The sequence below is a fragment of the Lithobates pipiens genome, unplaced genomic scaffold (genome assembly GCF_037356315.1).
Source record: "Lithobates pipiens isolate NorthernLeopardFrog02 unplaced genomic scaffold, aLitPip1_a1.2 Scaffold_30, whole genome shotgun sequence".
Taxonomy (NCBI): domain Eukaryota; kingdom Metazoa; phylum Chordata; class Amphibia; order Anura; family Ranidae; genus Lithobates; species Lithobates pipiens.
In genome coordinates, this window is record NW_027507791.1 from 46,518,871 (window position 1) to 46,533,385 (window position 14,515).

At 45.5% G+C, this 14,515-nt stretch overlaps 1 protein-coding gene across 1 annotated transcript in view; it reads right to left on the minus strand.

The window, feature by feature from the left end:
* Positions 1–292: 292 nt before the first annotated feature.
* Positions 293–14,515, minus strand: part of APH1A (aph-1A gamma-secretase subunit) — a gene marked incomplete in the record, with an annotated part of 22,085 nt that continues 7,862 nt past the window's right edge. The window contains 3 exon segments of the mRNA XM_077464162.1: positions 293–4,310; positions 10,589–10,712; positions 13,423–13,550. Of these exon segments, the coding sequence (XP_077320288.1) occupies positions 4,246–4,310; positions 10,589–10,712; positions 13,423–13,550 (317 nt within the window).

The following is a 14,515-nucleotide window of genomic DNA, read 5'->3' on the forward strand; positions in this document are numbered from 1 at the left end:
CTGGCTTAAGGTATGTCAGTGTTTAAGAGCAGGGGGGGGGGGGTTTCCAAACTATGGCCCTCCAGTTGTTCAGGAACTACAATTCCCGTCATTTCTGTGAATGTCAGAGCTTTACAATGCCTCATGGGACGTGTAGTTCAAAAGCTGGAGGGCCGTAGTTTTGAGATCCCCGTTTTAGAGCCTATACATCTGCACTCCATCATTTGGAGAAGGGGGGGGGGGGGGGGTGTCAACATACTTTTACATTTCCTACTGGAGAATAAAGAAATAAAAGCTGACACATACACAAGCCTTAACCAAGGCTCTGTCTTTATTGGAGAAATGTATTGCAGGACTGTAAAAACAGCGATGATATCTGTACATGTGGTGTCTCACTCAATGCAACAATGGACCCTGCAATGCATAGTAAAAGAATGGCAGCAAAAAAAAAAAAAAAAAAAAAAATCAAAAAAAATCTTTGGGCTCTCTCAAAAAAACAAACAAAAAAAAAAAACAAAAAAAAAAAACAAAAAAGGAAAAAAATAAAATAAAAAATTATATACAAATGATACCTACGTGGCTTCTTTCTGTAGGGTAAGCTTGTCATAACAGAAACCTGGGTGCGGCCATTGCCATCTCCTTTTAGACATGTGAAAGCCAGGAAACTTGATTTTGGGCAAGAGCAGCCCTCCAGCTTTCTTTCATGAAAAGTTCCCTTTAACTTTTTCTGTGCCACTGACAAAAACACCTCATACTATACAGAGGAGAGGAAAGCCTTATATAAAAAAAGGAAAAGAAAAACAAAAAAACACAAAAAAAAAACCACACTAAAAACAAAACCAACTTTGGCATTGGAGCAGGGCAGTGAAATCTTGACATTTGGGGGGGGGGTTATATTTTATATTATATAATTTTTTTTTTCCTCTAGCTTTGCAGTGTTCTATTTCTAAAGGCCTTTTCCACTGTACTCCAATACAAAATATTCAAAAGTTGTCAGAGCGAAGTCTTCATACCCATAGTCAAAGGATACTCTTGGATTAAAAGTGAATATGACCGTAACCTTCCACCAGTGTGCTTTTATTTATTTATTTATTTTTTTTTTTTTAATGAACAGCACAAGTCATTTGACCATAGGTGCCCAAATATTAACATACAACTCTACCCTTCTTTTTTGCCATGGGTCATGCAGAATGCTTTCTGACTGTAGCTTTATCTACAGCTACCATCCAGCAAAAGAGCGAAGACTCACTGCTTAAGTTGAGCAGATCTTTCAAGGGCCAATACAAGGAATATGGAATAAGATGAATTATAGATTTAATTTACAAAACAAAGTGATTTCACTGTACTGCTTTACCCATATCAAGTCTGTTAAAAAAAAAAAAAAAAAAAAGGTGCAATTTAAGTTTTAAAGCCCAACTCCAGTCACTTTTTATTTTTTTTTCCCCTAAGGCCACAATACATATCTCTTATATATCAATCACCCCAGCCAACCAAAACAGGCGGCTCCACTTTTGACTATTCAGGCCGACATGGCAATGGCTGCACCCAATAGGACGCAGTCACTGTACTGGTGATCAATTTTTCACTCTGCTCAGTAGACTTGTAAATCCATCCACAGCTCAAATTTGGAATTTGCCAACAATTGAGCCATGTATAGGGACCTTTTAACCTTGGGTAGAATCAGAACGTTTATGGCCGTCTCTGTCCCAAGCATGAAATTTTTTTTTTTTTTCCCCCTCACTTCCTGTCCCGAAAACACCCATAAGGCACACAGGAAATGAGGGAAATTTTTCAGACGGACATAGAAAGCATTAGACCATTCTCTCTAAGGCAGGGCATAATGATGCGATTTTCTTTCCTGTAACCACAGGTTGCAGGTAAGAAAAGTGCTCGATTCCCCAATCAACACAGTCCGTATTGATGGGGGAATCCCTCCTGCGGCGCTATTGTGTTCTCCCGGCAGGGGGCACAGCAGTAAAAATACACTCCAGTGGGGTCAAACCGCTAAAAAAAACCAAAAAAAAAAAACCCTGTAAGAACTCTTATTACAAAAAATTTTAAGAGATGGCCCCCAGCTCTATTACTGTCAATAGATGCAGAGAAAGCATTTGACAGGGTAGACTGGGGATTCTACAATAGAGGAAATATGGATGGGCTCAAGAATGACTCAATGGATTAAAACATTATATAAACAAACTGCTGGAAAAAAATAAAATAAAGAATTAACCACTCTAAGCCAAAAAAAAAAAAAAAAAGCTATGACTGGACTTGAGCTTTAAAAGGCAATTGGTCACATACTTGTTTGAGAAGCTTAGAGGCTCTTGCACATGGGCACCTTCCATTTCGATCAGTAGGGTATCTGTGAGCCGATATTTCATAGTAGAGATGAGTCAGCACCCAGTAAATCCATCAAATGCAAAGTCCTTATTGGCTACATATAAGTCACATCACAAGTAAGCTAGCGAGTTTCAGCTGTAGCAGCCTCTCTTATGTAGCCAAGACTTTACAGTTAATGAATTTACTGGGTTCTGGCTCATTTCTACTATGGAATTTCTACTCGAGCGCATGGATACTCTGCCTTGAGCACCGGTCTTCAGCCACGAGGGACTGAGCGGACAGTTGAGTTTGGGTATTTGTTTATCCCTCATCTGTCAGGTGTTCCCCGCTGATTGTAGCAAAGCAGGGCGGATGACAGGTTCACTTCCAATCAGCTTCCATCCCGCTCTGCTCTATGGGCACCCGGGACTAAACGCACTACACTGTTAGTTTACACCGGGCTGCCACCGATATGGTCAGCCCAAACGGAAGAGGATGCAGTCCTTTTTTAGCAGACCGAATCGTATGTAGGCAGGTGTAAACAGACACCTGCACGTCTATAGGAATGCATGGACCTTATCAGGTCCCCGTGAAAAAAAATGATAGGTGAACTTGATTGGATTGCCCCGTGTAAAAGGGCCCTAAAAACTGAGCTACCGCTCTCTGCAACTCTCAGGCAGCTTCCATCTGAGACTTCTCACCTGAGCATTTGCTTCATGATACTTTGTAAATGGGCACATTTGTTTTTTTTTGTTTTTTTAATTCCAACTTAGCACCAGACAAGACTCGAGCCCTTTTACTCCAGCAGCCTTGGAATGTGACCATCTTTTACTTACAGAAGAAAAAAAAAAAAGAAGAAATAAGTAAACTTTAAATTAGTGTAGCGTTCTGGCACTCAATGTTATCTTGACACGTGTTTGAAGTTTTGTTTAGTACTATAATTAAGTCAGTGCCGGACACATACGATCCATCTGATGGAATAAACCACATGCCGCCTCAGACTTAGCAACTTTCAGCAGGTTACCAAATTGCGCTCCCTCCCCCAAACAAAACCAAGCATAAAAATGACATATCACATTAAAACTCATGTTATTCAGTTCCTGAGGAGCAGCCACGTGCGACTGTTCCTGGTCAGGATAAGAGAAGGGAAGGGGAACCAGTAGCCTCCACGTTCCAAGGATCGATTTCCGAAAAAAAATAAAGTAGTAATAATGAATTGTTCTCCGAGACAACAGACAGTTCTGAGCAGGAAAGTCTCCATCGTAAATCAAAAAGAAAAAAAAATGATCACAGATGAGCCGTAGACTTGACCATCTCAGCGCAAGAACGGCACGCGAGTCTGAGAGGATTCTATTGTACTGGTTTTGAAGAGATGAGCAATACCAGATTGCTCCAGTCAGCCTGAGTAGGCCCAGCGCCGGCCAGAAGGGTGGAATGAGGTCTGGAGGTAAACTGAGAACAAAAAAAAGGATGAGGTGTAGGGAGGAAGGCGGAGGAGGTGTAGGGAGGAAGGCGGAGGAGGTGTAGGGAGGAAGGCGGAGGAGGTGTAGGGAGGAAGGCGGAGGAGGTGTAGGGAGGAAGGCGGAGGAGGTGTAGGGAGGAAGGCGGAGGAGGTGTAGGGAGGAAGGCGGAGGAGGTGTAGGGAGGAAGGCGGAGGAGGTGTAGGGAGGAAGGCGGAGGAGGTGTAGGGAGGAAGGCGGAGGAGGTGTAGGGAGGAAGGCGGAGGAGGTGTAGGGAGGAAGGCGGAGGAGGTGTAGGGAGGAAGGCGGAGGAGGTGTAGGGAGGAAGGCGGAGGAGGTGTAGGGAGGAAGGCGGAGGAGAGAGGACAGACAGTCTTACTGGCCTGGGCCAGATTTTGGAAAGGGGAGCCGGCTTCTGGGTGAGAGAGGAGCACTTGAATGGTGACTCAGTGTCTGTTGTTGGCTGCACGGCAGCTGAGCTGGGTGGGTCTCAATCCTCATTGGGCACCTGAAGAGCAGAATAGACCATAACCTGGTTACACTCTTGCCGCTTCCCTGCAGAAACAAAACAGTTCCTGTTTTACCTATCCATGGGGGCAATACCGAGCACTGCACTGGATGAGGGAGGTCAGGGAGGGGGTGGGGGGACAGATAAACCCCTGTGCTGCCTTTAGGATGGGTTCAGGTGTACGCACCTAAACAACCCTCCCACTCAGGTGCACACAAACACCCACTACTTCCCATGCTGCACTAGGAGTTGGACAGTTTGTATGGCCCATAGCATCCAGGTTGTTCTAAGACAGTGATGGCGAACCTTGGCACCTCAGATGTTTTGGAACTACATTTCCCATGATGCTCATGCACTCTGCAGTGTAGTTGAGCATCATGGGAAATGTAGTTCCAAAACATCTGGGGTGCCAAGGTTCGCCATCACTGTTCTAAGACTTTCAACGTGCATAAATAATTGATAAATAAAGGCCCCAAGTAGGTAAAACATATTAATCTCTCTATAATGTGTTTGGCAGGCAGCGGAGGGGTTTATCAGAGGACACCACACCTTGGGGGTTTTGCCACCTTCAAATGACACTTATAATTTGGTCCTGATGCATTAAGGCAAATAAAGTCACTTGTCTGACAACTTCGTTTTTCAGAGACCCTGCAAGTCAACTTAAAACTACTGTAAAAGGATCAAATGTTTTTTTTTTTCCTTTTTTTAAAGTGATTGTAAAGGCTTGTTTTTTTTTTGTTTGTTTTTTTAAACAACAAACATGTTATTATACTTACCTCCTGCATGCTATGCATTAAGGTGAAAAACCTCCTGTGATGCAGCAGCCCCCCCAGAGTCCCCCCTTTTCCTTACCTGAACCCGGTCTTTCCAGCGACTGGGATGAGCAGACCAGCTCCAGCCAGTCTCTCAGGTCCTGATTGGATAGATTCATAGAGTAACCATTGGCTCCCGCTGCCATCAACCAAATCCAATGACGCGAGAGCCAAGAAGTCACCTTGAAGTGGTACAGGAAACTTTTCTGAAGTCGGAGCAACTTCAGCAGTGTACATCAAGACGGCTCTCATTCACTTCTATGGCATTTCTTATGTCCAGCAACTTGGGGCGACTTGAGGACTTACAGGTCAGACCCCAAGTCGCTGTAGCGTGAACCGGCACTCAGCTATCCTTTAATGCATTCTATATATAAAGATAAAGCTTTCTGTGTGAAGCAGCCCCCTTCTAATACTTACCATCTCTAGCCACGATTCCCTCTGCCACCCTCTGCCTCCTGAATGACCGAGACACAGCAGTGGCGCCATTGGCTCCCGCTGCTGTCAAAGGAGAGCGGGAGAGAGCGGGAGAGGCAGAACCGCAGCTCCATGTCTGAATGGAGACAGGGAGATGTGACTCTGCTCAGGTGCCCCCAATAGTCTCTGTCTCTGAGGCCAATGAGGATGGAGAGAGCCTCTGCTCTTGTGCACAGCACTGGATCGAGATCGGGCCCCAGGTAAGTATAAAGCTGCGTACACACGACCGGACTTTCCGGCAGACTAGGTCAGACGGAATCAGTCCGTCGGACAATCTGATCGTGTGTGGGCTATTCCGATCATTTTTTTTATCTTAAAAATCCAACAGACCTAGAAATAGAACCCGTTTCAAATCTGTCCGACGGACTCAATTTCTATCAGGAAAACCGTTCGTCTGTATGGTGGTCCGAAGGACCAAATGTGACGCAAGGGAAGCTATTGGGTACTGGCTATTGAACTTCCTTTTTTTAGTCCCGTCTTACGTCATCACGTTCAAAACGAACAGACTTAGTCTGCCGGAAAGTCCGGCCGTGTGTACGCAGCATAAGAGGGACTGCAAGCTGCTTGCTGTGGGAGCACTTGACAGGAGAGAGAGAGGCCAGGAGCAGCGAAGAGGGACCTGAGAAGAGGAGGATCTGGGCTGCTCTGTGCAAAACCACTGCAACAGAGCAGGAAAGTATAACATATATATATATATATATATATATATATATATATATATATATATATATATATATATATATATATATATATATATATATATATATACATATATATATATAACAAGGGGAGGAGACTTTACAATCACTTTAATTGTGAGCGCTCTATTAGTACCTATAAATATTAGGAGATGAATGTCACCGAAACTTTCTTCTGCAAAGGTGCTCAGGAAGATAAAAAGGCATATGCACCTTCTGTCACTTTTTAATAGTTCAATCAATAGACAGGTTCACACTTACTGCACATAAAGGGATCAAAATGGAACAAGTGTCATTTCAAGTGTTAACTTTGTGATAATTTGATTTACCAAACAAATAAAAATAAAAAAAAACACACCTGAGGCACCTTCCCTGGCAGCGAGGACACCTTCACAAAGCTTCTTCATGAAGGATCCTTTCACACTTGTATGGTAATGTGCCAAAGCACCCCCCCCCCCCCTCCCGTGCGATAACATGAGTCAAACACTCTTATGCCGCGTACACACGATCGAATTGTCCGGCGTACTTAGTCCGACATACAATCCGGCAGGTAGTCTGGCGGACTTTCTACTGAACGGACTTGGCCACACACAGTCCGACGTTCGCTTGCGTGATGACGTACAACACGTACGACGGGACTAGAAAAAGGAAGTTCAATAGCCAATAGCTTCCTTTTTCGTACTTGTTTCTGAGCATGCGTCATTCTTAGTCCGCCGGACTAGCGTACTGACGAACGTATTGTCTGCTGAAACCCAAGTCCGACGGGTAGATTGGACTGCAAAAATACTTTCTTAGTCCGCCGGACTTCACGCTGGAAAAGTCAGCTGAAGCCCACACACGATCGAATTGTCCGCTGAAATGCATTTCGGCGGACTAAGTACGCCGGACCATCTCATCGTGTGTACGCGGCATTAGGGTTGATTTACTAAAACTGAAGCACTCAAAATCTGGTGCGGATCTGCATGGTAGCCAATCAGCTTCTAACTTCCGCTTGTTCAATTAAGCTTTGACAATAAAACCTGGAAGCCGATTGGTTTCTAGGCAGAGCTTCACCAGATTTCACACTCTCAAGTTTTAGTAAAGCGTTGGAAAGTTTTTGGACACCTGACCATCACAGCTCTATGAGCTTGAAGGACACATCCAGTACCAAAACCATGGCCGTCAATATTGGCGCTGTCCCTCTCCATTTGCAGCTACATCCTCCATTTTTTTAATGGAGTGTATCTAGGGGGGAGATTTGTGCCAAAAATACAATTTGTGAGGTCAGGTACTGATGTTGGATGAGAAGATTTGGGTCTCAATGTCAAAAGGTGTTCAGTAGGGTTGAGGTCAGAGTTCTGTTCAAGACACTTAGGTTGACTATACGCCATACTCAAGTTTTCAAAGAGCTGGGCTTTGTGCACAGGGGGGGGGGGCCTACCACAGGCCTGGGGAGGTGCACAATTATATAAAATTGTCCTTGTATGCTGTAGTAGTAGTAGAAACGCCTGAGTTTCCACATACGGCTTGCTGCGATGGTCTGGTGTCCACACAACTTTGGCCAAATACTGAAGATCTGAAGGGGGCCTTGAAGAAAGCAAAACTTTAGTTGGTAAACTGGAAGTCAAGGCAAGTTTTTTTTTGTCTTCCATCTATAGAAATTCTATATCCCAAGCCGAATGCCTGACCTTTTTACCATACACTGCTGTAGCTGACGTTTATCAGAGCAGCCATCCGAATCCCTGCCCCCAGCTCCAGCGGTGATACCGCAGCAAAATAATTCTGCCATGACCGGTGCCACCATTACTCACAGTGTGCACGGAAACCCATCTCCACTCACAGACAGCACAATACTGCCCCCTTGTGTCAAATCTATAGAGTGACCTGAAGAGCAAGTCCCAATCCGGTGTTATGTGAACGCATCTCGCTACCAACTACAGAATACTTCCCCATCTTTAAAAAATAGGAAGGTTTCCGGCAGAGTCACGTGCCCTCAATTTATGAGAAGATTTTATGTTGGTTTCATTATTTTTTTAAAGTGAAGGTTTTAAACCCTATATTGGAAAGGTTTGACTGAGCTCTGTTCTTTATTCCGTTGCCTTGAATTCCACTTTAACACACTGCTGTAAGGTTTCATGCTTGGAATAATAGGGAAAACCTGGTAGTTTAGAGGAGTGCCAATCCTCTAAAGCAGGGGTCTCCGGCCTGGGGGCTGGATGCAGCCCTTTGCTTGCCTTTATCCGGCCGATGGGGCAATGCACCTCGCAACAGGCGCCAACGATGGGGCAAGGCTCCTCGCAACAGGCGCCAACGATGGGGCAAGGCTCCTCGCAACAGGCGCCAACGATGGGGCAAGGCTCCTCGCAACAGGCGCCAACGATGGGGCAAGGCTCCTCGCAACAGGCGCCAACGATGGGGCAAGGCTCCTCGCAACAGGCGCCATTGCTAGTAAAGCCAGGGCATTTTCTGCTCCCACCAGACACACTCTGAACCCTGAAGAATAGTAAACTTGCCCTTTGCTCAAAAAAAGTTTGGAGACCCCTGATCTAGAGTACGGCAGCCCCCCAACCTCCATAATAGTACACCACCAGGCATACATATATGGACCAGTATCCCCGCTGATGGAGGTCCATGATCATGCATCCTAGCAAGTCCTGCATCATGGAAAAGGGGGCTCCAAAAGGCCTACCTACATGCCAAAGCATCAGTGCTCCCAGGAGGAAGTATGGAATGGTGCAGTGCTGTACCTCATAAGTGGGGACAAGACTCCCACTAAGGAGTGCTCAGTAAATAAGCAGTCTCAGGCTCCCTATCGGGTAACTGAAGCAATTCAAGAATTACAGTGTCAGAATCTCCAAAGATTCCCTCGTCATTCATACCTTAAACCTGAATTACAGGACTTCAGCCAGTAAAAAAAGTGAAGGTACATGACATCTCCTGAACTTATTATTTATATCTGACAGGTGTATGGCTGTGGGGGGGGGGGGGGGGGGGGGAGAAGGCACACACAGCAGCTTTACCCACTCCTCCCCTCTGCTGCCCATTCACAGAAGTCTTTGTATTTTGTGAAATTGTTCACATAACACAAAGGCTTCTGTGATTGGGCAGGGGGGGCAGTGGAGTGGGCATAGCAGCTAACTATTGAAGATGCTAAGACCTGAAGGATCAGCCTGGGGCCTCTGGAAATACAGCATATAGCGGTCTTCTGGAATGAAGGCACATTATGAGTTAAGGCCAAGGAGGTGCATGACATCTTCCAAAACCTATCCATATTATTTATATCTGGCAGAAAGCTGTCTTGCAGAACACTATAAACCTGTCAGCTATAAATAGGAGATACGTTCAGATGTCAAGAACCTCCTTGCACCCAACTCATAGAGTCTTCATTGCGGAAGACAGCCATCGCCTGTATTTCCAGGAGCCCCACGCTTATCCTTCAGGTCTCAACATCTTTAACAGTGTTGCTGCAGCTATGCCCAATCACAGAAGCCTTTGTATAATGCAAACTCAATCACAAAATACAAAGGCTCCTGAGAAAGAGCAGCAGATGGGAGAGGTAGACATAGCTGATCCGTGTGCCTTTCTCACAGCCCAAAAAGTGTCCATTTGGCTCTGTCAGATGCACTTCAATCACAGAAGCCTTTGAATTATGTGAACTCAATCACAAAATACAAAGGCTTCTGTGAAAAGGCAGCAGAGAGAATGGGTAGGCATAGTTGATCTGTGTGCCTTTCTGTTCTCACAGCCCAAAGTGTCTGAAGTGCATCTCCAGCAGAGCCATAAACCTGTCAGATATAATAGAGATAAGTTCAGGAGAGGTCATGCACCGCCTTGGACTTAACGCATAGTGTGCCTTCACTTTTTTTTTTTTTTTCCTTTTACAAAGGAACCGAATTCCTGGAATTCAGTTTCTTTTTTTTTTTTACAGAGTGAAATTCAGCTTTAATCATTGCAGACACAATCAATAAATGGAGGTCTTGCAACCCCTCCTCTCCCAGTTTACTACAAATTTGGTATTTAGATGAAATGAGGCTCAGCACAGAACCCCTTCTGGAGCTCGACAACCCACGTAAACAAAACCGTGAGTGAGATGGGAAGCCCGTATTCTTTTTAAAGTAGCCATGGTGAACTGTTACGGGGTCCAAATGATCCCCTTTACTAATTCACAGAGCAGGGGAGCTACATATTCACCTCGCCACTCCCCCAACCCCCGTCTTGGGCACTGGTGCCATTAGTGTTGGTGCTGTGATAGGCAGCCCCGTTTTCCTGAAAGAAACCCATCCCTCAAAAACTGAACAGTGACTGACCTCTAACCTTGTGTCAGCATAGTGGCAAGCTGCTAGAAAAGACCTTTATACTTACAAGCGAGGCATTTGCGTATGTTGTGGTGGTTGCCGCCCGCTGCTATGAAAGCCCACACTCCCATGCCTAGGGTGAGGATGTATATGGGGATCAAGCTGGCCTCGTACCTCGGGTTCAGGAATGTCTACAAGAAGGTTTAATAAAAGAGAAGGAGAAGGAAAAATTAAAATTCTATCATCAACTATATTTGTGCATACAATTATATACAGCTGGATGTGCAGCTTAAAGGTATAGTCCACCTTTGGGACCATGCTTTACCTTACACCCATAATTAGGATTCCCCAACCCTCTTACATAAATAACTGGGTTCTTCTCTCGGAAGCATCCAGTATTTTTTTTTATTTTTTTTATTTAGCAAAAGCTGTGCATGGTTCTGCCCTCACGCATTATCCATTCACAGGGATCTGTCAATGCAGAGACTACAAGTCCCATCTGCCACCACAGCAGAGGGACTCCTAGATCTCTGATGTCTCCGCGCTTATAGTCCATTGTTTACTTCCTTCAGCTCCTTAACAGAAGAAGGTACCTCCATATTGGGCTGGGGGGGGGGGTAAACAATACAGAGACCTGTGCAATGCACCCATGAAGCAGTGATTGCAGCTGCAATTCTCTGCAGGTTAAAATAATTAAAAAAATTATTAGCACTTTTATAATTTAATATTGAGGGTGCGTGTATCAAATTATTTGCGAAAGGCTGACCCTTCGTTTTGATGCCCAGACCGCGTTTAACCACTTAAAGACCAGGCATTTTCCCGGCACTGTTTATACGTTTAAAGCGGTAGTAAACCCGCATTTTTTTTTTTTTTTAAACCTGCAAAGCAAAAGGCATAATGAGCTAGTATGCACCGCATACTAGCTCATTATGAAATACTTACCTTAGAACGAGGCCCCGACATCTCGCCCGATCCACGCCGAGGAAGCCGACATGCTCCCTCGGCGTCTCTTCCGGGTATCGCAGCTCCGGCGCTGTGAGTGGCCGGAGCCGCGATATCGTCACTCCCGCGCATGCGGGCGGGAGATTTAAATCCGGCCGGACGAGCGCTGCCGGATTTTCGCGGAGAGAACCCCCTTGTGCGCATGCGCCGCTGCAGTCAGCGGCGCATACCGAGGGGAATATCTCCTAAACCGTACAGGTTTAGGAGATATTTTTTTTACCTACAGGTAAGCCTTATTATAGGCTTTCCTGTAGGTAAAAGTTAAAAAAGTGGGTTTACTTCCACTTTAAAACAGTATTTGTTGCTAAAAAAACTACTTCGAACCCCCCCAAAAATTTATATATATAGATAGATAGATAGATAGAGAGAGATATATATATATATATAAAATTTTATAAGCGGTTTTTCAAAACGCAAATTTTTGAAAGAAAAAGACACTTTAATGAACAAAAACACAATATATACCCCATTTTATTTGTAAAATATGAAAGACGATATAACACCGAGTAAATAGATACCAAACATGTCATGTTTTAAAATTACTACAGTATTTAACCACTTAAGGACCGAGTCTCTTTCTGAGATTTGTCGTTTAAAAGTTAACTTTTTTTTTTTTTTTTTTTTTTAGAAATAGAAAATCACTTAGAACCCCCAAACATTATACATTAATTTTCTAACACTCTAGAGAATCAAATGACGGTCATTTCTGTCACACCCTGTATTTGCGCAGCGTTCTTACAAGCGCACTTTTTTTGGGGGGAAAAATGCACTATTTTGAATTTAAAAAAAATAAGACAACAGTGAATTTAGCCCAATTTTTTTTTATATTGTAAAAGATAACGTTACGCTGAGTGAATTGATACCCCAACATGTCACGCTTTAAAATTGCGCCCGCTCGTGGAATGGCGACAAACTTTTACCCTTAAAAATCTCCATAGGCGACGTTTAAAAAAATTCTACAGGTTGCATGTTTGAGTTACAGAGGAGGTCTAACGGCTAGAATTATCGCTCCAACGATCACGGCGATACCTCACAAGTGTAGTTTGACCACAGTTTTCATATGCGGGCGCTATTCACATATGCGTTCGCTTCTGCACGCGAGCTCGTCGGGACGGGGAGCTTTAAATAAAAAAAAAACAAAAATTCTACCTTATTTCATTTTGAATTTTAATTTATTTTTACAGGGTTTAAAAAAAAAAAAAAAAAAAAAATGTGGTCACTTTTATTCCTATTACAAGGAATGTAAACATCCCTTGTAATAGAAAAAAGCATGACAGGTCTTCTTAAATATGAGATCTGGGGGTCAAAAAGTCCTCAGATCTCATATTTGGAATTAAATTCAATAAAAAATAAAAAAAAAGCTGTCATTTGAAAAAAAAATTACAAAAATAAATAAAAAATAAATAAAAATGTCCCTTTAAGACGTATGGGCAGAAGTGACGTTTTGGACATTGCTTCCGCCCTGCTATGGTACAGAGATGGGTGGGGGCCATCTTAGCCTCCATACCCAGCCACTGATATGACATGATCGCCTCCGCCGATCCAGTAAGTGGCGGAGGGCGCGGGAGAGTGGCAGGCCTCTCTCCCACCGCCAATAACGGTGATTTTGCAGCGAATCCGCCGCAGAGAGCACCACTATTGTATTTTTTTTTTGTACCCATCTATATTTTTAAGGGTTCCAGTTAATTTCCTAGCAAAAAAATACAGGATTTTAACTTGTAAACAAGATGTGTTGAAAATAGGCTCAGTCGTTAAGTGGTTAACCCCTTTGACCTAGCCTGCTGCAATCACTTGCAGAGCGGCCCATGTTCAGCAGCAGGCGTGGGGTTTTCACCCCCCTCGAACCTCACGTGTGAATGAGCCCTTCATGAATTTTATTCAACTTTGACATGAACTCACCACTCCAGAAGTGATCAGGTGACAGAGGACCACCCCCGCAATGTGCAGTGGTTTCCGCTTTTCACAGGCGGCAAAGAATATGATCCCCCAGAAGGTGTGCAGGAAAACAATCGCCATGGTCAGGAATGCTGCAACAGAAGAAATAAATCAATCACAGGATGAATCCATCTAATACAGTGGTTCTCAAACTTCTAGTGTCGTGACCCTTTCATAAAATTTCCCGAGTTCTGAGGACCCATAACCGTAAAATTATTTTCATAGCGTGGGTTGCACCCAAAGCAAGACAAGTAAATTTGCGCCCCTAACCCACAGACATTTAGCGCTCCCTGGGTCCCTTCCACTTGTACAGTATTAAAACCCCTTATGGTACATTTTTGAATGTACCACTCTTTGTTCTCCTTTCTTTCCCTTTTATCCCTCTCTATTCTAATAACTTGTCCCCCCCCCCCCCCCACCCCCCTCTCTCTAGCCATCTTTTTCTTATTCTCTCTCTCCCTTGTTTGTTCCTCCCTTTCCTCTCCCTTTCATGTATTCTCTTTTTTATTCCCTCTTATGCCTTGGGGGTGGGGAGAATGGGGCGAGCGGCTGCGCTGGCAGGGGGAGCTGGGGGCGAGCGGCCGCGCTGGCAGGGGGAGCTGGGGCGAGCGGCCGCGCTGGCAGGGGGAGCTGGGGGCGAGCGGCCGCGCTGGCAGGGGAGCTGGGGGCGAGCGGCCGCGCTGGCAGGGGGAGCTGGGGGCGAGCGGCCGCGCTGGCAGGGGGAGCTGGGGGCGAGCGGCCGCGCTGGCAGGGGGAGCTGGGGCGAGCGGCCGCGCTGGCAGGGGGAGCTGGGGGCGAGCGGCCGCGCTGGCAGGGGGAGCTGGGGGCGAGCAGCCGCGCTGGCAGGGGGAGCTGGGGGCGAGCAGCCGCGCTGGCAGGGGGAGCTGGGGGCGAGCAGCCGCGCTGGCAGGGGGAGCTGGGGCGAGCAGCCGCGCTGGCAGGGGGAGCTGGGGGCGAGCAGCCGCGCTGGCAGGGGGAGCTGGGGGGCGAGCGGCCGCGCTGGCAGGGGGAGCTGGGGCGAGCGGCTGCGCTGGCAGGGGAGCTGCTCAGCCAACAT